The sequence below is a fragment of the Rhincodon typus genome, chromosome 36 (genome assembly GCF_021869965.1).
Source record: "Rhincodon typus isolate 14 chromosome 36, sRhiTyp1.1, whole genome shotgun sequence".
NCBI lineage: Eukaryota > Metazoa > Chordata > Chondrichthyes > Orectolobiformes > Rhincodontidae > Rhincodon > Rhincodon typus.
Genome location: NC_063367.1, coordinates 2,988,054 through 3,015,417, shown reverse-complemented (window position 1 = coordinate 3,015,417; position 27,364 = coordinate 2,988,054). Strand labels below are relative to the sequence as shown.

The following is a 27,364-nucleotide window of genomic DNA, read 5'->3' as shown; positions in this document are numbered from 1 at the left end:
GGTGGCAGCACTTCAGTATCACAGCAAGCTACAGAGCAGCAGACTATGAGGGTGCCCATAGTGAGGGTAAATGGGGTTGGCACTCATGGGCACCAACTATGCAGGCCCTGGTGGAAAGGGGTTGCAGTCACTCGTTAGGGCAGGATTGAGTGGGTGGCACTTGGTAGAGGTGGTGACTCCCACGGATTACAGGGAGCAAAGGGCTCCCTCAAGCCTGGAGGGAGGTCACATCACAGTTCTGACTTCTGGCCACTGAATTAAGCCTCCTAATGTGTGATGATGATTTCCATTTCTCCTCCCTCATTATCAACTTTGCAACCCCTCATCCACAAGCTGACCAGTTGCAATAATTTGGCACTTTCTTCAAATTAGCATCAGTAAGACTGAAAGAATCTTGCTTGGCTTTACTAAAAACTATGGATTATAACAATTCTATTGCCTTTACTGCCTGCACATTCAGGCTGAACCTAAAGGTCCTTGGTTAAGCTCAAAGCTGCAAATCCTACACATGGCAGACACAGTTAAACATTCAACTCTGCCTTTATTTCATTTTCACTGCTTCTGCAATCCCACCATCCAGGGGCTTGATCTCTTTGTCATTACTCTGCCTCCTTCCCAGTCTAATTCCAAATTCATAAACTCTATCACGATATACTATTCTCTTTATCCGTCACCCCTAATTTTGCAAACTTTCAGAGCTGTCCCAACTGACTGAGTTCAACATCTTTGTTCTCATTTATAAACCGCATCATAGCAATGTCTTAGAGCATGATCTTGTGGGAGTTGGGGTGAGGTGGAAAGTTTACAGTTTCCTACCAGAAAGAAACATTCCAAGTGAAGGACCCATAATTCATGGCTAATTAAAGAAGGAAAGTATAAAATTTAATTAAAAAATCATGTAATTGAGCAAAGATGAGCAGGTCAGATGATTGGATGGAAACATGAATAAGAATAAAGAATGACAAAAAAAAACTACCAGGAGAAAGAAATGATAGAATGAAAAAAAGGCTGGCTAGATATGCAAGTTTCTTATAAGGCTTGTAGTAGTCTCAACAATGGTTTGTAAAGAAAGGAAAATAATAAGTTAAGTGAGCATTGGTCCTTCAGGGTCAGAGAGATATACAGCACAGAAAAAGGCCGTTTGGCCCATTATAACCGCAGTGATCAAAAAAAGAACACTTAACTATTCTAATCCAATTTTTCAGCACTTGGCCCAAAGCCTTGCATGTCTTCACATTACAAGTGCACATCAAAATACTTCTTAAACCTTCTGCCCCTTGTCTTTAATGTCCTGCCTCCTAGTCATTGATACCTCCATCAAAGGGAAAAGTGTCTTCTTGTCTGTGCCCCTCATAATTTTAAAAATCTCAATCACATCCCTTCACAATCTCCTCTGCTCTAAGGGAAACAACTCAGTCTGTCCAATCTATCTTCGATAGTGTGGTTTAGGAGACTGAAGGTGACTTGACACAAGTGTACAAGATCCTGAGCAATGAGAGAGAGGCTGTGGATGTTTCATCTTGTGCATGAGTCCAGAACACGGGCACAGTTTAAAAATTAGGAGTTATTCTTTCAAACTGAGATAAGGAGAAGTTCTCTGTCTCAGAAGGGACATGGGGTCACCGAATATTATTAAAGCAGAGGTAGATAGATTTTTACAGAGATAGTAGGAACTGCCGATGCTGGAGAATCTGAGATAACACGGTGTAGAGCTGGATGAACACAGCAGGCCAAGCAGCATCAAAGGAGCAGGAAAGCTGACGTTTCGGGTCGAGACCCTTCTTCAGAAATGGGGAAGGGGAAGGGGATTCTGAAATAAATAGGGAGAGAGGGGGAAGCAGATAGAAGATGGATAAAGGAGAAGATAGGTGGAGAGGAGACAGACAGGTCACAGATGCGGGGTTGGAGCCAGTGAAGGTGAATGTAGGTGGGGAGTTAGGGAGGGGATAGGTCGGTCCAGGGAGGACGGACAGGTCATGGAGGCGGGATGAGGTTAGTGCGTAGGAGATGGGGGTGGGGCTTGAGGTGGGAGGAATGGTTAGGGAGGCGGGGACTAGCTGGGCTGGTTTTGGGATGCGGTCGGGGGAGGGGAGATTTTGAAGCTTGCGAAGTCCACATTGATACCCTTGGGCTGCAGGGTTCCCAAGCGAAATACGAGATGCTGTCCCTGCAGCTTTCGGGTGGCGTCATTGTGGCAATGCAGGAGGCCCAGGATGGATATGTCGTCCAAGGAGTGGGAGGGGGAGTTGAAATGGTTCGCGACTGGGAGGTGTAGTTGTTTGTTGCGAACTGAGCGTAGGTGTTCTGCATAGCGGTCCCCAAGCCTCCGCTTGGTTTCCCCGATGTAGAGGAGGCCACAACGGGAACAGCAGATACAGTATACCACATTAGCAGATGTGCAGGTGGACACCTGTTTGATGTGGAAGGCCTTCTTAGGGCCTGGGATGGGGGTGAGGTGTAGGGTCAGGTGTAGCACTTGCTTCGGTGGCAGGGAAAAGTGCCAGGGGTGGTGGGGCTGGAGGGGACTGTTGAGCTGACAAGGGAGTCACGGAGAGAGTGGTCCCTCCGGAAAGCAGATAAGGGTGGGGAGGGAAAAATGTATTTGGTAATGGGGTCAGATTGCAGCTGGTGGAAATGTCGGAGGATGATGCGTTGGATTCGGAGGTTGGTGGGGTGGTACGTGAGGACGAGGGGGATTCTGTTTTGGTTGTTATTGTGGGTAGGGGGTGTGAGGGATGAGTTGCGGGAAATGCGGGAGACACGGTCGAGGGCATTTTCGACCAGTGTGGAGAGGAAGTTGCGGTCCTTGAAAAAAGAGGACATCTGGGATGTCCGGGAGTGGAATGCCTCATCTCGGGAGCAGATGTGGCGGAGGCGAAGGAATTGGGAATAGGGGATGGCCTTTTTGCAGGAAGGTGGGTGAGAGGAGGTGTATTCTAGATAGTTGTGGGAGTCGGTAGGTTTGAAATGGATATCGGTTTCGAGGTGGATGCCAGAGGTGGAGACAGAGAGGTCCAGGAAGGAGAGAGAGGTATCAGAGATGGTCCAGGTGAACTTAAGGTTGGGGTGGAAGGTGTTAGTGAAGTGGATGAACTGTTCGAGCTCCTCGTGGGAGCACGAGGTAGCACCAATACAGTCATCAATGTAACGGAGGAAGAGGTGGGGGATAGGGCCAGTGTAGCATTGGAAGAGGGATTGTTCCACGTATCCTACAAAGAGGCAGGCATAGCTTGGGCCCAGGCGGGCACCCATGGCCACCCCCTTTGTCTGTAGGAAGTGGGAGGAATTGAAAGAGAAGTTGTTGAGGGTGAGGACGAGTTCGGCTAAGCGGATGAGGGTGTCAGTGGAGGGGGACTGGTCGGGCCTGCAGGACAGGAAGAAGCGGAGGGCCTTTAGGCCATCTGCATGGGGAATGCAGGTGTATAGGGACTGGACGTCCATGGTAAAGATGAGTCTTGGGGACCGGGGAATTGGAAGTTCTGGAGGAGGTGGAGAGCGTGGGTGGTGTCATGGACATAGGTAGGGAGTTCCTGGACCAAACGGGAGAAAATGGAGTCAAGATAGGTGGAGATAAGTTCGGTGGGGCAGGAGCAGGCGGAGACAATGGGTTGACCAGGGCATTCAGGTTTGTGGATTTTGGGAAGGAGATAGAAGCGGGCAGTGCAAGGTTGGGGAACGATGAGGTTGGAGGCCGTGGGTAGGAGGTCACCTGAGGTGATGAGGTTGTGGATGGTTTGGGAGATGATGGTTTGGTGCTCGGGGGTGGGGTCATGATCAAGGGGGCGATAGGAGGAGGTGTCAGAGAGCTGGTGTCTGGCCTCGGCGATGTAGAGGTCAGTGTGCCATACTACAACTGCGCCTCCCTTGTCCGCGGGTTTTATGGTGAGGTTGGGATTGGAGCGGAGGGCTGCGCATTCTGTGGGGGAGAGGTTGGAGTGGGTGAGAGGGGTGGAGAGTTTGAGGCAATCGATGTCTTGACTGCAATTAGAGATGAAAAGGTCGAGGGAGGGTAGGAGGACTTGGGGTGGTGTCCAGGAGGAGGGGGTGTGCTGGAGGCGGGAGAAGGGGTCAATAGAGGGAGGGTTAGGCTCACAGTTAAAGAAGTAAGCGCGGAGGCGGAGGAAAAACTGCTCACTGTCAAAACGTGAGTTGTATTCGTCGATGTGTGGGTGGAGGGGGACAAAGGTGAGTCCTTTACTGAGGACTGACCGTTCGTCCTCAGTAAGGGGGAGGTCTGGGGGGATGATGAAGACTCGGCAGGGCTGGGTGCTATTGACTCGTCTGGAGATGCTGGCTGCGGAGGCGGTGGGTGGAGCGAACTCGCCGGTGGGCCGAGTGACTTTGGCGGTGGGCAGAGCGACGTCAGCCGGTAAATCTTGGATGTTGGTGGTAGCGGCGACCTCAATGTCTGCGTTGGCCTCGGAAATGGAGGCGGCGGCATCAGCAGCGGTGTCGATGGCGTCGGCTGTACCGGAAGTGGTGTACCGGGTGGAGGAGGATGTGACGTCATCCGTGGAAACCTTCCACATCAAACAGATGTTCACCTGCACATCTGCTAATGTGGTATACTGTATCCGCTGTTCCCGTTGTGGCCTCCTCTACATCGGGGAAACCAAGCGAAGGCTTGGGGACCGCTTTGCGGAACACCTACGCTCAGTTCGCAACAAACAACTACACCTCCCAGTCGCGAACCATTTCAACTCCCCCTCCCACTCCTTGGACGACATATCCATCCTGGGCCTCCTGCATTGCCACAATGACGCCACCCGAAAGCTGCAGGGACAGCATCTCGTATTTCGCTTGGGAACCCTGCAGCCCAAGGGTATCAATGTGGACTTCGCAAGCTTCAAAATCTCCCCTCCCCCGACCGCATCCCAAAACCAGCCCAGCTAGTCCCCGCCTCCCTAACCATTCCTCCCACCTCAAGCCCCACCCCCATCTCCTACGCACTAACCTCATCCCGCCTCCATGACCTGTCCGTCCTCCCTGGACCGACCTATCCCCTCCCTAACTCCCCACCTACATTCACCTTCACTGGCTCCAAACCCGCCTCTGTGACCTGTCTGTCTCCTCTCCACCTATCTTCTCCTTTATCCATCTTCTATCCGCCTCCCCCTCTCTCCCTACTTATTTCAGAATCCCCTTCCCCTCCCCCATTTCTGAAGAAGGGTCTCGACCCGAAACGTTAGCTTTCCTGCTCCTCTGATGCTGCTTGGCCTGTTGTGTTCATCCAGCTCTACACCGTAGATAGATTTTTGTTAGGTAAGGGAATCAAAGGTTATTGTGGGCAAATGAGAATGTTGAATTCAAAATGCAAACAAATCAGCCATGATATTACTGGATAGTGGAGTAGGATTGAAAGACTGAATGGCCTACTTCTGTTCCTTACATATATCTTATATGGTCTTACGTTAAGCATTTAATACTTAGTTCAATTGACAGAATCTTGCAGAATAGTTACTTCACCCATTTGAACATAATAGCTGTGAATGGGCCCTTCAATAGACAAGGACAACAACTTATTATTTAAGTAGCTTCTTGTCTGTTGTGTGGTGGAGGATGAGCACCTATTCACAAGATTTCCCTGAAAATTGAAAGTGAAGGACAATTTTTCTTGGATGGTTTCATTTTTCTCTGGTATTAATTGAGTAGCTCGCAGTTCAAATCTTTGCAAAACCAATGTTAATTGTCCCTGCCTTCAGTAATATACTCTGGGATTCTCTCCCTAAATGTCCCAAAATTAGAACGGAACATAGAACAGTATAGCACAGGAATGGGCCCTTTGGCCCACTATGTGCCAAACAAGATACCAAAGTAAATTAATCCCTTCTGCCTGCCATTGGTCCATATCCCTCCATTCCTTGCATATTCATGTGCTTATCTAAAAGTTCCTTAAATGATCTTATTGTATCTGCTTCCACCACTACCCCAGCAGCACATTCCACACTCCTACCATTTTCTGTGTAAACATTTTGCCTCTCACATCTCCTTTGAACTTTGCCCCTCTCACCTTAAATGCATACCCCATAGTATTAGATATTACAACTCTGGGAAAAAAAGAGTCTACTGTCAACCCTATCTATGCGTCTCATAATTTTATAGACATCTATGAAGGCTTCCCTCAGCCTCCGTTGCTCAAGAGAAAATAACTCAAGTTTTTCTGTTCTTTCCCTATAGCTTGTACCCTTTGATCCAGGCAGCATCCTGGTAAACTTCTTCTGCACCCTCTCCAAAGCCTCCATATCCTTCCTGTAGTGTGGTGACCAGAACTGAATGCAATACTCTAAGTGTAGCCTAATCAACTTCTTATAAAGCTGCAACATGACTTACTGACCTCTGTACTCAATTCCCCAACCAATAAAGGCAAGCATACCAAATGCTTTCTTTACACCCTATCTACTTGAGGGGCCACGTTCAGGGAGCTATGGACTTTAACCCCAAGTACATCAATGCTGTTCAGGATCCTGCCATTAATTGCATACTTTTCCTTTACATTTGATCTCCCAAAATGCAGCCCCTCACACTTATCTGGATTAAACTTCATTTGCGATTTCTCCACCCATACCTGCAACTGATCCACATCCCGCTGTATCCTTTGACAACCTTCTATACTATCCACAACTCCACTGATCTTTGTATTGTCTGCAACTTACTAACCCATCCATCTACATTTTCATCTAAGTCATTTATAAGTATTACAAAGAGCAGCAGTCCCAGTACGGGTCCCTGTGGAACACCACTAGTCACAGACCTCCAGCCGAAAAAACACCCTTCCACCACTACTCTCTGACTTCTATGGGCAAGCCAATTCTGAATCCAGGCAGCCAAGTCACCCTGAATCCCTTAATCTTCAGGATGACCCCACCATGAAGGACCTTGTCAAAAGCCTTACTAAAAAGCATGTAGACAACATTTACTATTCTACCCTCATCAATTACCTTTCTCACCTGCTCGAAAAATTCAATCAAGTTAGTAAGACATGACCTGCCCCACTCAACGCCATGCTGACTGTCCCTAATTGGGCCATGTTTTTCTGAATGTGCATAAATCCTATCCCTAAGAAGTTTCTCCAATAGCTTCTTCCCAATGTGAGACTCACTGGTCTATAGCTTCCTGGATTATCATTATTTCCCTTCTTTAACAAGGGAACAACATTAGCTACTTACCAGTCCTCCAGGACCTGTCGAGTGGTTAGCGAGGACACAAAGATCTTGGGCAAGGCCCCAGCAATCTCCTCTCTTGCCTCTATCAATAACGTGGGATAGATACCATGGAGCTGTGGAGGCTTATCTCTCGAAGAGATCCAACACCACTTCTTTCTTTGTTGATCTCAGAATACTTTAGCATATTAGCATGCTCCACACTAATCTCATTATCTTCCATATACCCTCCTGAGTGAGTACCGATGCAAAGTACTCACTTAGGATCTTGCCCACATCCTCTGCCTCCAAGCACAAGTTCCCTGCTTTATCCTTGAATGGTCCTACCTTCTCCTTAGTTGTCCTCTTATTTTTAATGTATGTATAGAATGCCTTGGGATTCTCTTTAACCTTACTTGCCAAGGTCATTCCGTGGCCCCTTCTTGCTCTCCTAATTCCTTGCTTGAGTTCTTTCCTGCTGCTGCTTCCAATGTTTTTCCTGTCAAGGACTAAATTTGCTCATAATAATTCTGCCATAGGTTTATCGTTTGTGAAGTATTTTAGGACATTTATAACATTGAAGCCACCCTAATCAATTTTTGTGATTTCTGAAACATAGGAGAATCTGTTAGCATTACTAGATTAACAGATGAGTTGAACTATCAAAAACATTGTTTCTTATGGTTAGCTAATTTCGAGTTTAATGTGGTGTTCAAAGATGAATGGCTATAGTTTTCCACATGCATTAAGTTGCTGACTGTTTACATCCATTATTTTCTTAATGTATCAGCACAACTTTTTCTGATCTGTATCATTGTTTCTAAAAAATATTTTTAAATACTTGCCTACACAAGATATGCCAGATAGATCGGTGGTGTAACCAGTCTTGCACAGACATCGATATGATCCCACAGTATTAATACATTGTCCGTTCTGACATAGTTTTGCAAGAACTTGACATTCATCAATATCTGAAACAAAATAAATTATTAATTCAAGATAGTCCAAGTATAATAAAATTGGCCTAAAAAAACACAATATACTTTTCTGTTCTTTTCTTCTGAAGGTATTAGTTGATAATGTGGTAGAATTCCTGTAGCATAATATCCTTCATTTTACCTTTTTGAATTGGTGGTTTCTGCTCTGCCCAGGCAATGGCACTGACATGCTTTCTAAATGTGAAGAGTGCCAATCTGAAACTGCAACTCTCCTTTGCATTGATGCTGTGGCCAAATATAGCATCCTACAACACATTTCTGCTAAAATCAGATAATTCAACACAAATCAAGGCCAAACCAGTGACTATTCTAATCTGTATTATTATAGTAGGGGTGTGCAGAGACACAAACATGTGTTTTCATATTTTATATATATACATAAAATAATAATATACACATTTATATATCATTGACCTAAAACATTCATATAATTTCTCCTCACAGCAAGAGGCAAATGTTGAGAGAATATTTCAAATGGTAGAATTCTATATTCAAAAAGTCAAAAATTAACCATTTGGTGGAAATTTCTCATTCCTATTTCTGGCCAATGATAACTCGTGGGGTGTTGAAATTGGGGATTCAGTGATAGCAATGAAATTCAATGTGAGATGGAGATCGTTAAATTCTCTCCTGCTGGACACAGTCACTTGTCTATTGCAAATCATCATCTATGTGGTTAGCAAACTAATGCAGTGAAAGGCCAGACTCGTTACCCTAATAGGTAATAGGATGTTTATTTTGTTAAGATCTATAATTGCTGCTCAATGACTTATTGTGACAAAAGGAAACATCAATTATAAGTGCATGCCACAGTGTACATTACTAGTGAAACATGTTTGAAGCTTTGTGTTGAAAAGAGAATTCCAACATTCCTTCCTCTTCCTTGTCTATCGGTATACGTGTAGAACTAGAGGGCAAGCAAAGATCATGGGTCTCATTGCACATTATCTTCATTCAAATTAAATTGTTCCAGCAGCAGCACCAACACAGAGTGCTCTGAAGAGTTAGCAAGTGACACTGAGAACCCTGAAGCACATGCAGTGTGCCTTAATGACTACCGCCCAATAGCTCTGGCTTCAATAATCATAAAGTGATTCGAGAGGCTAGTGATGGCCCACATCAACTCCAGTCTCCCAACTTGCCTCAATCCCCTACAGTTTGCCTACTGACATAACAGATCCACCGAGGATGCCATATCCCTAGCCCTGCACTCATCTGTGGAACACCTGGACAACAAAGACACCCACGTCAGACTCCTGCTTGTTGACTACAGCTCTGCATTCAGCACTATTATCCCCGCCTGACTGATCTCAGAACTATGTGACCTTGCTCTTGGCTCTGCCCTCTGCAATTGGATCCTCAGTTTTCTGACCCATAGGCCGCAATCAGTGAGGATAGGTATCTGCACCTCCTCCACAATAACACTCAACACTGGAACCCCTCCCCCCAGGATGCGTCCTCAGCCCCCTACTGTACTCCCTGTACACCTATGATTGTGTTGCCAAATTCCGAACGAACACCATCTAGTGGGATGGATATTTAACAACAACAAGTCAAAATACAGAAGGAAGGTAGAGGGCTTGGTGATACGGTGCAATGAAAATCTGTCTCTCAATGCCGGCAAAACTAAAGAACTAATCATCGTCTTCAGAAAGAAAGGAGGAGAACATGCCCCCATCTACATCAGTGGAACTGAGGTTGAGAGGGTGGAGAGCATCAAGTTCCTTGGAGTGATAATAACCGACAAACTGTCCCGGACGTCCAACGTAAATACGACAGTCAAGAAGGCACAACAATGCCTCTTCTTCCTCAGGTGGCTCAGGAAATTTGCCATGTCGATAAGTTTCCTTACTAACTTCAATTGATGCACCATTGAAAGTACACTGTCGAGGTGCATAATGGCCTGGTATGGCAACTGCTCTGCCCAGGACCATAAGAAACTACAGAAGGTGGTGTGCACAGCCCAGACCATCATGAAAGCTAACTTTTCATCCATGGACTCTATTTACACGGCTCCCTGCTGCAGAAAGGCGATCAACATCATCAAAGACCCATCACACCCTGGTAATGATCTCCTACAACCTCTTCTGTCAGGCAGAAGATACCAAAGCCTGAACACATGCACAAACAGGTTCGGGAACAGCTTCTTTCTGGCCGTTATCTGGCTGTTGAATGGACTCAAATAATGCAACCTGCAATATAACCTGTGTGCCTCTAAGTCTTTTTGGTCTGTACATCCTTTGCTTGCTGTGATCTGCCTGTACCTGGTCGTAAACAAAGCTTTCACTGTATTTTAGTACATGTGACAATAAAATTAATCAAGCAATGGGAGTAGCAAGTGGGTGGAAGAGTAGAAATCTGACCTCTAGAGAAAACGTTGATATTTTCCTTTGGCTACGAAGGTTGATGATTTGAAGATCATTGGCCTGTTAGTTTTAAAAATATTTCTTCTGAGCAGTGCTGACCACAATAGTCCTGCTTATTCTGCTGAAAGTAAGATGTTCACCACCAGCTAACTTTCTACACTCCATCACAAAGAACATGGCAACTGCACAGAAATCAGCAAGTATCACTCCAATGACAGTCATAATATTTAGTTTGAATCCTCAAATGCTTCTACAGAGACCTAAACTTCAAATCTTTAACAAGCTACCTTTTGAATCTCAGTCTGTGAAAATAGCTTTCCTTTTCCTGTGCCTGGTCTTGTATAGAAGTTTACCTGGCTAATGGTAAGTGCAGGTGGTGCACTCCTGAGGTCATTGGATCTACCCAATAAAAAATAAAAGTTAAATGGAAGGTAATAAGTTAGAGCAGTTCAGCTTTAAGAAACTCTTCGCAGCTAGATCAGAAAATAACTGATCTTTAATATCAAGTTTCAGTGAGTATGTTGAGCTCATAGCTGAGGCAGAGTATAATTCAAGTGACAGAGGTCACATCCACCAGTTTGAGAACCAGTGAGATAACCCCATCACCTCCTCCGAGGAAGACCCACTGTATCACATGTCAGGATATCATTTAAGAAGCCAGCAGCAGGTCATTCCTCAGTCAAGGTGATGATGGGGAAAGGAGGCAGGGTGGTGGTCTGGCCAATGGGTGCCAGCAGCTCTTCAGTTGTAGCAGGTAGACAGAGAAGCAATGGTTGCTGTGGTAATACAAGAGTCCCAGGCAGTGAGGACCCAGACCACAGGCGAGTGAAGGCAGGATGGGGGTCACCGGCTGAGGCCTGAGGTGGGCTCGTAGGGCGTTGGAAGAAAAGGAAGGGATATGTACCTTGGGTGACCCACGTCAATACATCTGAAAACACTCATAAGAATGAAAACATAGCACTCTTTCAAATTTTAAAACTATTTTCATATAAAAGCATTATTATATGGATTATCATATTATAATCCAATATATCATATGAATTATATAAACATAGGCGAAAAATAAAGAAGAAATTATAGAGTATCTCTGATCACATTTAACAAATTACCTTTTCCATCTGTGGTGTAACCAGGTCCAAGTGGACATAGTTTCTTATAAGGTCCTGTTCCTGGCAAAGGGCAGATTTCACATTGTGTACCCCAGCCACGTCCACCATCACAGCAGCACTCTGATTTTGTAACAAGATTTCGACTACTGGAGGCCATCTGACACATAGTCTGAAGCACTTCCGAAAAACAAAAACCTTTACGGTTGTCTGCAATAAATTAGGTGTTGCAACATCTGATGAAATCAATATATATCACATTCCTTTTGTAAGTTTTTACTTTATTTAAATGTAACAGTTATCTTTACCCATATCATTAAATTTGGATTTGCTTTGTGATAATTCGAGTAACATTCACTCCTGTTGCTTTGATTTTTCCAAGATTTTGAATTTCATTGCCAATATTGCATTTAAAACAGTTAATAAAATTACTGAAAAGCAATGGTTTATTAACTTACAAATCATTAATTCCTTTAAAATTTAGTACCAACATACATGCAATACCTAACACTTTGAAACTATATTTGTAACTTTATTATATTAAAAACACACCAGTAGCTAATCACATTAACTTCAGCTGTCACGATGTCCTCCAAAAATGATTTTTTATAAAATAATTCACTACTTCCTTATGATAAATGCATTCACACATCATAGATTACTTTATAACAAAGGAATTATTGAGTTCTTAAATTAAGTATCATTATGATGCAATTTATTTCAAAAGTTGCAAGAAAGAAATCACCTATCAACAATAACATCCAAGTAAAACTATGGTGGAACTACAAACCAATACAATTCCATTTTTCACTGTAATATCTTCAAGTCTCCACTGCTTTTTTGGGTAGAGAAATTCAAAGATTAATGGCCTTCTGAGAGAAAAAAATTCTTTAGATCTGTCTTTTAATAAGAGACTCTTTACTTTTAAACCATTGCAGTTTTAGATTTCTCCACAAGCAGAACCATCCCCTCGTCATCCATCCTGTCATGTTCCCTCAGAACATTACATGCTTCACTAAGGCTACTCTCATTCTTCTAAAGCACAATTAGCAGAGGCCCAAACTGTTCAACCATTCTCAAAAGTGATCTCAGGAATGAACCTAGTGAACCTATTAATTACCTCCAATGCAAGCCTTGCACAGGGAGGTCAAAGGTGTATGAAGTACTCTAACTGTGATCTCACCTATATATTGCACTTTTTTACTGCATAGCTGTAACAAGAATTCCATACTTATCTATTCCATCCCTCTTGCAATAAAGTGCAATTCTATTTGCCTTCCTAAGGTGAAGTCTTCTGGTTTAATGTGTATTTATTTCAACACACTAGGCCTGACTGGTAAGACAGATGAGCTCAGATCATGGATTGGTACCCAACTGGGATATTATAGTCATTAGATGGATCTGGCAATTAAGGTTAAAGATAATCCCACGAGGTTCTATAGCTATACTAAGAGTAAAAGGGCGGCTAGGGAGTGAATAGGTCCCCTTAAAGAACAGCATGACCGTCTATGTGTGGAGCCACAGGAGAGAGGAGATATTTTTAATAAATATTTCTCCTCAGTGCTTACTGAGGAGAGAATCAAGGATGCTAAGGAAATAAGGGAAACAACTGGGGATGTTTTCGACCACATACATATTACCAGAGAGGAGGTGTCTGCAGCCTTAAAGTGCATTAAGGTGGATAAATCCCCCGGACTATAGCCATAATATTCCAGGAATATAAGAGAAACATGGCTGAGAGAAGGGCAGGACTGGAATGTTCCAGGATGCAGAAGTTACAGGCGTGACAGAAGTATAAGTAAGTGAGGAGGGTATTGCCCTTTTGATAAGGGAGGACATAACAACAGTGCTTAGAGAGGATAGTCTTTATGGTTAGAACTTAGAAAGAAGAAGGGGGATGGTCATTCTGTTAGGACTGTATTACGGACCCCCAAATAGCCAGCAGGTACTAGAGGAGCAGATGTGTAGTGAGATTGCAGACACCTGTAGGAATAATACAGTAGTATTGGTTGGAGATTTTAATTTCCCCTGCATTGACTAGGCGATCCAAAGTGTAAAAGGCCCGAACGGGGTGGAATTTGTCAAATGTGTCAAAGAAAGTTTCCTAAATCAATATGTAGAGGGCCCTACTAGGAAGGTGTAACACTGGACCTCTTCTTAGGAAATGAGGTCAGGCAAGTGACTGAAGTGTCAGTCGGAGAGCACTTTGGGCGCAATGACCATAACTCTCTTAGTTTTAACATAGTTATGGAAAAGGATAGGACAAGTCCATAGGTTAAGGTGCTAAACTGGAGCACGGCCAATTTTGAGGTCATTAGGCAGGATCTAGCAGAGGTAGATTGGGTGGGTCTGTTTGAAAGAAGAAGAATAATCGGCAAATGGGAGGCTTTTAAAAGTGTGATATCAAGAGTCCAGGGACAGGGATATTGAGGCTCTGGTCAGAAAACAGAAGAAGGCATACACTGCGTTTAAGCTATTGGGCTCAAGTGAATCCCTACATGACTATAAAAAGTGTAAGAGCACACTTATGAGGGAAATCTGAAAAGCAAAAAGAGGTATATCTGGCAGATAAGGTTATAGATAATCCCGAAAGGTTCTATAGCTATATTAAAAGAGTGGCTAGGGAGAGAATAGGTCCCTTTAAAGATCAGCATGGCTGTCTATGTGTGGAGCCCCAGGAGATAGGGGAGATTTTTAATGAATATTTCTCCTCAGTGAATCATAGATGCTAAGGAAACAAGGGTAACAAGTGGGGATGTTTTGGATCGCATACATATTATCAGAAAGGAGGTGCTTGCAGCCTTAGATCTTATTAAGATGGATAATTCCCCTGGGTCTGAACAAGTCCATCCTCGGACGTTGTGGGAGGCTAGGAAAGAAATTGCACAGGCCCTTGCAGAGATTTTTGCTTCATCTTTAGCCACTGGTGAAGTTCCAGAAGACTGGAGGGTGGCTAATGTTACCATTGTATATGAAAGTTAGCAAACACAAGCCAGGGAACTGCAGGCCAGTGAGCCTGGCATTAGTGGTAGGCAAGTTATTGGAGAGGATATTGAGGGTCAAGATCAACCAACATTTGCATAGTCAAAGTCTGATGAGGGCTAGTCAGCATGGATTTGTACACAGCAAGTCATGTCTGATAAACCTTTTATAGTTTTTCCAAGAGGATAGATGCAGTTAGGGCAGTGGATGTTGCCTATATGGACTTTAGTAAGGCCTTTGACAAGGTCCCGCACAGCAGGCTAGTCATGAAGGTTAAGTCGCATGGGATCCAAGGAGAGCTATTTGGATTCAAAACTGGCTCAATGTAAGGAGCACAGGGTGATGGTTGAAGGTTGTTTCTCAGACTGGAGGCCTGTGACTAGTAGTGTGCCAGAGGGGTCGGTGCTGGGTCCTTTGTCATTTACATAAATGATGTGGGTGTGAATGTACAAGGCATGATTAGCAAGTTTGCAGATGATACAAAATTAGGAGGTATCGATAGTGAGGAAGGTTATCAAAAATTACAGAGGGATCTTGATCAGATAGGGAAGTGGGCTGAGTATTGGCAAATGCAATTCAATACAGATAATTGTGAGGTTTTGCACTTTGGAAAATCGAACCGAGGTAGGACTTACACAGTAAATGGTAAGGTCCTGAGGAGTGTTGTGGAACAGAGGGACCTTGGAGTACAAGTACATAGTCCATTAAAAGTGGCGTCACAGGTAGACTGGGTGGTGAAGAAAGCATTTGGCACGCTGGTCTTCGTTGGTCGAGGCATTGAGTATAGGAGTTGGGATGTTATGTTAGTTGTATAAGTCGCTGGTGAGGCTGCACTTGGAGTATTGTGTACAGTTTTGGTCACACTGTTGTCGGAAAGACATAGTTAAACAGGAAAACGTGCAAAGAAAACTCACGAGGATGATGTCAGGACTAGTAGGCCTAAGTTATAGGGAGAGGTTGGCCAGGTTAGAACTTTCTTCCTTGGAATGTGGAAGAATGAGAGGTGACCTAATTGAGGTGTATAAAATCATGAGGGGCATAGATAGGATGAATGCATATAGTCATTTTCCCAGGGATGGGGAATTAAAAACTAGAGGGCATGGGTTTAAGATGACAGAGGAAAGATATAAGAAGGACCTGAGAGGCAACAGCTTCATGCAGAGAGGGTATAGAACAGCCAGAGAAAGTGGTTGAGGCAGGTACAATAGCAATTTTTAAAAAAACATTTGGATAGGTTCATGGATGGGAAGGGTTTAGAACTATATTAACCAAATGCGGGCAATTGGAACTAGTTGAGTGGGCACTATGGTCAGCATGGACCAGTTTGGGCTGAAGGGCTTGTTTCCATGCTATATTCCTCTATGACTCTCATTACTTAAGGTACCTGCGTGCAGTTTGTAATTCATGCAAGAGATTACTCCCTTCGTACGGCAGAATTCTGCAGTCTGTCTCTACTTAAATAATGTTCTGTTTTACTGTCTCGCCAATCAAATTGAATAAACTTGTCTTTTTCTGAATAGACTCCTTACAACTTAATAACTTGGATTAAAAAAAAGTTTTTCTTTTTCTCATTTATTGCTTTTCTCTTACCATCTCATGTTTCAGCTCTAAGATTGAAGATTGCGTCCTGAAATATGCAGAATATATACTAGGAAGTGCTCTAACATACACTTCTTAGTATATATTCTGCATATTTCAGGAAGCAATCTTCAATTTGATTAGAATTTAGAATGAAGGGCTGTTCTTCCAAATTTAGGACTTTGAATTGAATCTTACTAGTCCAAAGATGTGCAGGTTAGGTGGACTGGCCAATAAGAAATGCAGAGTTACAGGGATAAGTTAGGCGAGTGGGTCTGGGTGGAATGCTTTTCGGAGGGGTTGGTGTAGACTTGATGGGCTGAATGGCCTGCTTCCACATTGTAGGGATTTTGTGATTACGTTTTATTGGCTAATTGTGAGTTGCACTTGGGTATTTGTTTGCAGCGAGGTCGAATGAGGTGGGGACATTACCACTGTGCCCAAGAGTCATAGTGATGTACAAGGGAAACAGACTCTTCAGTCCAACTCGTTCATTTCAACAAGATATCCTAAATTAATGTAGTCCCATTTGCAAGCATTTGGCCCACTTAACTCCAAACCCTTCCTATTCATGTACCATTGTAGTGATTGGAACCAGCTGGATCTTGTTGACTATGAGATCCTTGATTGGGGTTGTTAACCTAGGCCAATCAGGAAAGTCCCGGATGACCAATGACTCTGAGCTGGGTGGCCACAGCCAGTGTACTGTACATGAGTAAATAAAGGATGACTTGCTGATGGGGGAAACAAAAAGAAAAAGAATATATGTATAATCAGGATGTCTAGAATCGCCTCATTCCAGGGGACTGACTCCGAGCTGGCTAGCCACAGCACTGTACTATGCACAAGTAAATAAAGAATGACTTGGTGACAGGATACCGGCCTCTGTGCAGTTATTTCAGTGGCGACGGGAGAAAACAGGTCATGCCTGAAGAACATTCGCTTGCAACAGTCAAGTTGGAGTTAGGTAAGCATTTCTGGCATCATGCTTTTATTTGGGAAGCTTGACTCATTAGATCCTGCTATCAAAGACTGGGTGCGGTATGTGGAAAGAATGTGATACTTTTTCTGGGCAAACGACATTGGGACAGATGAAAAGCAACAAGTAATCCTTCTCAACAAGGTGCAGGGCTGGATGAACACAGCAGGCCAAGCAAGTAATCCTTCTGATAGCTTGCAGACCCGCAGCATTTTCAGCTATAAAGGGGCTTAACTTCTCCAGAGTCACCAGATACTAAAACCTTCCAACAGTTGATGGAGTTGGTTAAGGAATATTACAAATCCCAAATCTCCTCTAATTCTGAGATGCTATTGGTTTTATTTGGCTGTTAGAGCCGCAGGGGAATCTGTATTGGGATTTTTGACGAGGTTGAGACGACTGGCAGAGGTGTGTGATTTTAGGTTAACCCTGAATGTGATGCTGAGAGACTAATTGGTATGTGGGATTAATGACACTGGCGCCTGCTAGCTGAAGCCCAACTGGACTTCAAACAGGCAATACAACTGGTTTTGTCATTAGAAAATGCGGCAAGGGGAACATGGGAGATACAGGGCATCCCAATGGAAGTGGACTCCCTCACCTGTCCGACTGAGCTTGGGGATCACCACTTCAGTGTAGGCAATTGCAGAGCCTCATGCAGGACATATCCTGAGCAGAGGGATTCCAGCCCAGCCCACAGCAAAACCCCACAACAAAGCTGAGCCTCAGCCAAGCGGCTAAAAAGTTCTTCAGGATCTGGGCCGGCAAGCCATAGTTGCTGCCAGTATGCAGACTTGAGATAGCAAAGGAGTCCTACAAGGCCTGACTTGAGTAAGAAAACTCATAGGCCGCTACCCTGGACAGTGTACACCCTACAAAGTCTGCCTACATGTGGTTTGGAACAATTAAAATGCTTATGACATCCAAACTGGAACCCATTAAAATTAATGTTTGGTTAAGTGGTCACCCAGTTCCCATGGAGGTCAATACCAGCGCAGCTGTATCTGTGGCTGCAGAATCTGTCTTCTTATATTCGCTCAGGACTCTGCAAGACCTCAGTTAGACTGAGAACATACACTGGGGAACCATTGCAGATTAAGGGCATGACTTCGGTTCCAGTCTCCTATGGCAAGCATATGGTGCAGTTACCACTGATGGTAGTAAAAGGCTCGGGTCAAGCTTATTGGGGTGGTGTTGGTTGAGAAAGATTCACCTAAATCGATTCAACATTTTTCAATTAGAAAATGGCTGCCTCAGTGAGGTCCTAGTGAAATACCTAGAAGTATTTCAGAAAGGGCTTGGAACTATCAAAGGGGCCAAAGCCACTTTACATGTTGACTAGGAAGCAATTCTGAGATTTTGCAAGGTCTGCCCGGTGCTGATTGCCTTGTAGGGAACGTAGAGGTGGAAATCAGGAGGCTGGGGAGTGCAGTTTGCAGAATGGGCAGCACTGGTCGTACTGATTGTGAAGCCTGACGGCTCAGTTGACCTATGTGGGAATTTTAAACAAATGGCAAACCGCTTCTTGCAGCTGGATAAATACCAAGCCCTCACATAGAGGACTTGTACACTAAGTTGGCAGTGGGGTTGTCCTTTACAAAGCTGGACATAAGCCACCCCTACCTGCAATTGCGCCTGGATGAGGAGTCCCAGAATATGCTACAATTAATGCCGATAAGGGTTGATATCAATATACAAGACTGCCATTTGTGGTATCATCAGCCTGTGCCCTTTTCCAGTGGACCATGGAGAACATGGGGCCTGGGTTCGATTCCAGTCTCAGGCAACTGTCTGTGTGGAGTTTGCACATTCTCCCCATGTCTGCGTGGGTTTCCTCCAGGTGCTCCGGTTTCCTCCCACATTCCAAAGATGTGCAGGTTAGGTGGATTTGCCATGCTAAATTGCCCGTAGTGTTCAGGGATGTGTAGATTAGGTGGGTTATAGGGGAATGGGTCTGGATGGGATACTCTGAGGATCAGTGTAGACTTGTTGGGCCGAAGGGCCTGTTTATACACTGTAGGGATTCTATGATTCAAACCAGGTCAGTCAGGTGTGCAATGTGGCACACTCAGGTGCACTGGAAGTTACATATATTAAACATTTTACAAGGGTGAACCCAGGTTGCTATTTATCTGGATGATTATTAATAACAGGGAAGACCAATAAAGAATACTTGGAGAACCTGGACATAAACATTTCTCCCAGGTGAGTGTATGCCTTCGAAGGGAAAAATGTATGTTCCAGGCACCCCAAGTGACCACTTGGGTTACTGAGTTGTCAAAACTGTGTTACAACTATAAAGATAAAGCGAAGGTGATCAAAGGAGCCCTAGCTCCCACGTCTGTACCAGAGCTTAGTTTTTCCCTTGGGTTAATGATTATGGAAAATTCAGATGTAACATTGCCTCCATCTTGGCACCCTCACACCTGCTATGAAAAAGGGTCAGCCTTGGAAATGGTCGTGTAGCCAAGAAGATCCTTTAGGGTAGCGAAAAAGCAGCTATTGTCATCTCAGGTATTGGCCCACTACGAACCAAAGCGAGAGGGAGTGCCTCCCCATATGGTATTGGGGTACTGTTGGCTCACAGGTGGCCCAACAGAGAGGAATGCCGATAGCATATGCTTCCTGGACTTTGGCTGATGCCGAACGTAAATACACCTAGGTAGGTTTGGTGGTCATCTTTGGTGTAAGGAAGTTCCACCAGTACCTTTACAGATGGGAATTTGTCATAGTAACTGATCACAAACCCCTGGTAGGAGTACTGAAGGAAGACAAGGTGGTGCCACCCATAGCTTCCAGTAGAATTCAGTGTTGGGCCCTTATTCTCAGTGCGTGCAAGTTAGAACACCATCCAGGAAGCCAAGTGGCTAATGCGGATGCCTTCAGCAGGTGGTACCTCTCCTGGAACAGTCTGTTTTGGTTTTAAACATCCTGGATACCTTTCCAGTCACCACAGACAATATCCAACTGTGGACATAGAAAAAAAATCCTGTCCCAGTGAAACTAAAACAGCTGGTGGTATTGGAGGAAACAGAAAAGTGATTGCAACCAGGACTGAAACCTTTCTGGTCCTGCCGAGACTAGATCATTGTAGAGATCACAACGGGGAGTAAGGGTGATTGCTCCGAGTAAAGGTCGCTGTCAGATACTGGCCAAACAGTGCCAGGGTCATCCAGGGGTTTTGAAGATGAAGATGCTAGGAAGAAGTTATGTCTAGTGGCCGGGTTGGATGCTGACATAGCTGCGTTGGTGGGGCAGTGCCCAGAGTGCCAAAAAGGACAAAAAGTAGCTACCAGCAAAATCCCCACATTCATGGGAATGGCTAGGTAAACCCTGGAGTCCGGCTTCATGTTGACTATGCTGGTCCTTTTATAGGCTCAATGTTCCTGATCATTCAAAGTGGTTGGACTTGCATAAAGTTCGTTTGACAAATTCAGGGATGATGATTAAGAAGCTGTGAGCATCGCTTGAGATACATAGACTCACGGGAGTAATGGTCATGGACAATGGGACGTTATTTACCCACAGGGAATTCAAATATTTCATAAAATCCAATGGCATTAGGCACAAGGACAGCTCCACACTATCCATCGTCCAATGGTCTAGTGGAAACAGAAGTCCAAATGTTGAAGGCAGGCTTAGAGAAGCAGCCTACAGTGTAACTGCATACAAAACTGTCGCAGTTCCTGTTCAATTATAGGACCACCCTGCATGCAACAACTGGGACAGCTCCAGCAGAGTTGCTGATGGGGAGAAGACCAGGTTAAACCTTACATATTCAGACCTTGGGTAGGGTGAAATGGCAGCAGGAACGCCATTGCCGGCCACATGCCTCCACTAATCACAAGAGACAACTTAATTCAGGAGATGAAGTTTGGTGCCAGAACCACGGGAATGGCCCTGTATGGGTACAAGGCGAGGTTGATGCAAGGTCAGGTCCCATGATTCGGGTAGGTAATACTGTCCTGACAAATACCTGGATTACCTGAAAATTATTACCTCACAAATGGGGCAGGAGCAAAACATACCTGCCGCTCAGAACAGCCAGAAGGCCTATCAAACCTACAGCTCTCCCCTTCCGTCTAGTGTTGAGGAAACTTCAAAGTCTGAGATGGATGCAGCCTTGATACCATTACCACCGGAAGAAGAGGAGGAAACTCTCCTGGGATGCTCCAGATGCAAGAGGCGGGCTACGGTTTGGTACACTGCACCCGTGTCAGAGTCTGAATCAGAGAAACCGGATCAAAAACGTTGCAAGAAAAGCTACAAGGGAAAGACCAGGCCTACTTTCCCAGAGTTAGAGGGGGAGGGATGTAGTGATTGGAATCAGCTGGATCTTGTTGATTACAAGATCTCTGATTGGGGTTGCTAACCTGGGCCAATCAGGAAAGTTCTGGCTGACCAATGTAACCAGGAGATTGTCTCTACGGGGGCTCTGCTTGATACTGATGCTTGGGTCATACGGGTGATTTTCCTGGTGGTGGTATATTAATAAAGTTATTTGCACAACTGGTTTTTTTTGCTGTGTCTCACACCTGCACATGCACGACAAAAAAAATTATAACCAGGATATTAGAATCTCCTCAGTAAAAAAAACCCAGGAGATTAGAATCTCCTCAGTTGAGTGGAATGGCTCCAAGCTGGCTGGCCACAGGCAGTGTAATATGCACAAGCAAATAAAGGGTGACGTGGTGACAGGATACCAGCGTTTGTGCAGTTATTTCACTCACCCACTCAATCTTGATAGAGTTTGTCCCACTTATTTTGTTTAAAAACAGAACAGCACTTTGACATGTTGAATTAAGAATATCACAGTGTTCAGTCATTAGTACAAATTTATATTGGCTTAGCCATGACAAAAAAATGACCAGGAGATTAGAATCTCCTCAGTAAAAAATATATAACCAGGAGATTTAGAATTGCTTCAGTTCAGGGGACTGCCAGTGTACTGTGCACAAATAAATAAAGGGTGACTTGGTGATGGCACCCAGCCTCTGTGCAGTTACTTCAACTAACTTGACAGAGAAGCTGATGAGGGGAATGTGGTTGATGTGTGTACATGACTTTCATGTTTAACCTACACATATCCCCCAGGCTTGTCAGCAACATTGAAGGCCATGGAACGAAAGAGATGGGGCAGCATGGACTCCAGGTTGGCTGAGTGACAGGAGAGCTGTCTCTCAAGCTCATAATCCTCCTGGGAGCTTGTCCTTCCTGCCATGCCTGGGTTAGAAACAAAAAAATGCAAGTGAAAGGGCCTAAAATAATAAAAATACAACCATCTGTATTTCACATCTCGTCCGATTAGGGATACAAAAAAAATATAACCAGGAGATTTAGAATCGCCTCAGTTTAGGCAGCTGACTCCGAGCTGGCTGGCCACAGTCAGTGGCACTGTGGATTCTTCTTCACTTTTTGAGAACTGATTTCCAGGCTGGCTGGGTCACAGCTAGTGCTACTGCTGAATTTTAATTCTCAGTGGGGAAATGTGTTTTTAAGCTGGCTGGTTACCGCCAGTGTTTTTGGAATCGAAGCAAAGATGACTTGATGGCAAAGCTTGCTCCTTGTACCACTGTTTTATGTATTTGCACTTTACTTTTGCATGTGTTTTCACCTTTTTGTGTCTGCAATGAGACTCCATGAGTCAGCTGTGCATTTGCGACTAGACTGTATTTCTGTGAGTGGGCTAGGCCTCTGTGGGTGGACCAGGCCTCTATTATGGACAGACCCTCTGTGGGTGGGCTGTATCCTCGGGTGTAGGCCTGGCGTCTGGGAGCCTGTTGTGTTTCTGCAAGTGGACCAGGCCTCAAGGATGGACTCAGTATTTGTATGCATGCTGCGAGGTGGGTGTTTGCTGCCTTTGGGCGCAGACTCGGGCCTTTAAGCATGGACTCCGGCCTTTATGCTTGGATTGTTTTGTATGTACTGTGTTTTGCGTGTTCCTGGGTCTAGTAGGCCTTGCCGAGAAGCCGAAGGAGAGTAGGTTGTTCTGAAAGCCGGATGGCGCGTAGGTCACCCCGAAAGCCGTCATCCTGAGGAGGTATAGGGATGGGCTGTCCTAGAGGTGGCTGGAGGACGAATAGGGGCGGGCTAGGAACTGGAAGCTGCGTAGGGGTGGGCTGAGAGCCGGAAGGTGCATAGGGGGAGGCTGTCATAGAGGTTGTCGGAAGGTGAGTAAGGGTGGGCCGACTGCTGGTTTGCCATGGGTGTCAGTGTTGCATGTATTGTTTTTCTACTGTTTGTATCGATTGATCTTGTATATACTTTTGTCTAAAGTTTTTCTTATGGCGAATTACGGTAGGATTTGGGGTTTGGTTATCTTCCCCTTTTCCCTGTAAATTGTTGACTGATTTGTTAACTGATTGCATGGTGAAAGTTGGGGTTCATTTCTCTGTCCCCATTTCCCTATGAATTGTTATTTGCTTTGTTCACTGTCACCTTGATTTTGTTTTGTATCTTTGTACAGTTTAATGAAAGAGTATAATGAGGAAAAAAAATATAACCAGGAGATTTAGCATTGCCTCAGTTCAGGTGACTGCCAGTGTATTGTGCACAAATAAATAAAGGGTGACTTGGTGACGGCACCCAGCCTCTGAGCAGTTAATTCAACTAACTTGACAGAGAAGCTGATGTGGAGAACGTGGTCGATGTGCATACATGGACTTCCATGTTTACCCTACACATACCCCACAGGCTTGTTAGCAATGTTGAAGGCCATGGAATTAAAGAGATGGGGCAGCATGGACTCCAGGTTGGCCGAGTGACAGGAGAGCTGTCTCTCAAGCTCATTATCCTCCTGGGAGCTTGTCCTTACTGCTACGCCTGGGTTAGAAACAAAAAAATGCAAGTGAAAGGGCCTAAAATAATAAAAATACAACCATCTGTATTTCAAATCTACTCTGATTAGGGAAACAGGACTGACTCCGTACTATGCACAAGTAAATAAACGGCAACTTGGTGACGGGATACTGGCCTCTGTGCAGTCATTTCACCCTGGATACCTTTTAAATGTTGTAATTATATCAGCCTCCACTTCCTCTGGTAATTCATTCCATATATGCACCAACCTCTGCATGAACAAGTTGCCACTTAGGTCCCTTTTAAATCTTTCCCCTCTCACCTTAACCCTATGCCCTCTAGCTTTGGACTCTCCTTCCCTGAGGAAATGACCTTGCCTACTCAACCTATCCATGCCCCTCATGATTTTATAAATATCTATCAGGTCACCCCTCAACCTCTGCTCCAGGGAAAATAGCCCCAGTCTATTCAGCCTCTCCCTTAGCTAAAACCCTCCAACCCTGGCCACATTCTTGTATATCTTTTCTGAACCCTTTCAAGTTTCATAACATCCTTCTTATTGGAGGGACACCAGAATTGCACGCAATTCTCCAAAAGTGGCCTAACCAATGTCCTGTACAACCATAACATGATACCCAAATCCGTGAAGCAATGGACTGACCAATAAAGGGATGCGTATCAAATGCCTTCTTCACTACCCTGTCTACCTGCAACTCCACTTTCAAGGCCTTCATATTATAGAGGTTGAGGAAATTGCATTGTCATTAAACAAATTTTGTGCCTGACTTCACATTAAATGACGCAAGTTACCTACCAGAAATGGAGCGTAACCTAGGGCCTAATAAGCGTGAGGAAATTAAGGCAACTAATATCAGCAGAGAAAAAGTACTACAGAAACTCAAGAGACTAAAATCAGTCAAATCCACTACATCGGGGAAACCAAGCGGAGGCTCAGGGACCGCTTTGCAGAACACCTATGCTCAGTTTGCAATAAACAAATGCACCTCCAAGTTGCGAACCATTTCAACTCCCCCTCCCATTCCTCAGACGACATGTCCATCCTGGGCCTCCTGCAGTGCCACAACGATGCCACCCGAAGGTTGCAGGAACAGCAACTCATATTCGCTTGGGAACCATGCAGCCCAATGGTATCAATGTGGATTTCACAAGCTTCAAAATCTCCCCTCCCCCTACCGTATCCCAAAACCAGTCCAGCTTGTTCCCGCCTCCCTAACCTGTTCTTCCTCCCACCTATCCCCTCCTCCCACCTCAAGCCGCACCCCCATCTCCTACCTACTAACCTCCTCCCGCCCCCTTGACCTATCCATCCTCCCTGGACTGACCTATCCCCTCCCTAACTCCCCACCTACACTCACCTTTACTGGCTCCATCCCCGCCTCTTCGATCTGTCTGTTTCCTCTCCACCTATCCTCTCCTCTATCCATCTTCTATCCGCCTCCCCCTCTCTCCCTATTTATTTCAGAACCCCCTTCACCTCCCCCATTTCTGGTGAAGGGTCTAGGCCCGAAATGTCAGCCTTTCTGCTCCTATGATGCTGCTTGGCCTGCTGTGTTCATCCAGCTCTGCACCTTGTTGTCTCGGATTCTCCAGCATCTGCAGTTCCTACTATGTCTGATTCAATTTTAACCCAACTGCGAAGCCTCTTCTAAGGATGCCTAGCCTGAAGAAGTTACCCTCCTCCCTCCGGACAAACCTCAGGGGATCTGTCTCCCGCTGCAATTCTCTCGTAATCTCTTCGGCCTTGAAACTGCTCGACCATGTCCTGAAGCAAACCAGGTACTACAGCCACATCACCTTTCTTAGTACCTGCCTACGGAACCAGATCATTCCCAATGGACTACAATCCACATTCAAGCCTTCCCAATTTGGCCCCAACCGTGACAATATCTACATTCATGGCATTGAGATCCTTCAGAAGCGTTTCTCCCTGCGACCCCTGAAACACACACTCGTAGCAATGCGCCGGCATCTCCGGGCACTACAATCAAGCCTACCCCAGCTCAGATTCTCCCTCTCCCAGACCTGCAAAGGACCTCTCCTGTTTTTTATTCTTCGTAGGATCCACAACCTGAACTCACAATTCTACTCAGCTTTATTGGACACTAAAAACCGTAAGTACAGTAAACTTACTGGTGCCTACCACCCAAAACGGGCTTCCTCCACCCCCCAAATCCCCAACCCTACCCAGGACCTTCCCCACAATGTGTCCGCCGCTATTGGCCATGAGGCCACTGTCGGAGAACCCACAGATGACGTCACATCCGCCACCGCCGGGTACCCCATTTCCGGGACAGCCAACGCCATCGCTGCCAATGCCACCGCCTCCATTTCCGAGACCAACACCACAGACACTGAAGTCGCGCCGACTGTCACCGCTGCTGTCACCGCCGCTGCCACCGCCTACCCCGCTCCCACCGCCTACCCCGCTCCCCCAACTGCCGACGCCGCTCCGCCCATCACCGACGCGGACACAACTCCGCCCACCGCTGATGCCGACGCAACTCCGCCCAGTGGCGATGCAACTCCGCCCACAGCCTACGCCAACGCAACTCCGTCCACCGCCGACGCAACTCCGCCCACCGCCGACGCAACGCCGCCCACAGCCTATGCTGACGCAACTCCGCCCACAGCCGACGCCGACGTCGCTCCGCCCACAGCCTCCACAGCCAGCAGCTCCAGAGGAGACAGCAACACCCAGCCCTGCCGAGTCTTCACCACCCCCCCAGACCTCCCCCTGACTGAGGACGAACGGTCAGTCCTCAGTAAAGGGCTTACTTTTGTCCTCCTCCACCCACACATCAATGAATACCGCTCACTTTTGGACACAGAGCAGTTTTTCCGCCGCCTCCGTGCTTACTTCTTCAACCGTGAACCTAACCCTCCCTCTACTGACCCCTTTTCCTGCCTCCAACACACCCCCTCCTCCTGGACACCACTCCAAGGCCTCCTACCCTCCCTTGACCTCTTTATCTCCAACTGCCGTCGAGACATCAATCGCCTCAACCTCTCCACCCCTCTCACCCACTCCAACCTCTCCCCTGCAGAACGTGCAGCCCTCCGCTCCAATCACAACCTCACCATAAAACCCGCAGACAAGGGAGGCGCAGTTGTAGTATGGCGCACTGACCTCTACATCACCGAGGCCAGACGCTAACTCTCCAACACCTCCTCCTACCGTCCCCTTGATCATGACCCCACCTCTGAGCACCAAACCATCATCTCCCAAACCATCCACAACCTCATCACCTCAGGTGACCTCCCACCCACGGCCTCCAACCTCATCGTTCCCCAACCCCGCACCGCCCGCTTCTATCTCCTTCCCAAAATCCACAAACCTGAATGCCCTGGTTGACCCATTGTCTCCGCCTGCTCCTGCCCCACCGAACTTATCTCCACC

At 45.7% G+C, this 27,364-nt stretch overlaps 1 protein-coding gene across 1 annotated transcript in view; it reads right to left on the bottom strand.

Moving 5' to 3' along the window:
* Positions 1–27,364, bottom strand: part of LOC109916808 (fibrillin-1-like) — a 589,008-nt gene that overhangs the window by 41,212 nt on the left and 520,432 nt on the right. The window contains exons 55-56 of the mRNA XM_048617021.1: positions 11,613–11,819; positions 7,985–8,110 (exon numbers count right to left, since the gene is read on the bottom strand). Coding sequence (XP_048472978.1) covers positions 7,985–8,110; positions 11,613–11,819 — 333 coding nt within the window. The remainder of the gene's footprint in view (positions 1–7,984; positions 8,111–11,612; positions 11,820–27,364) is intronic.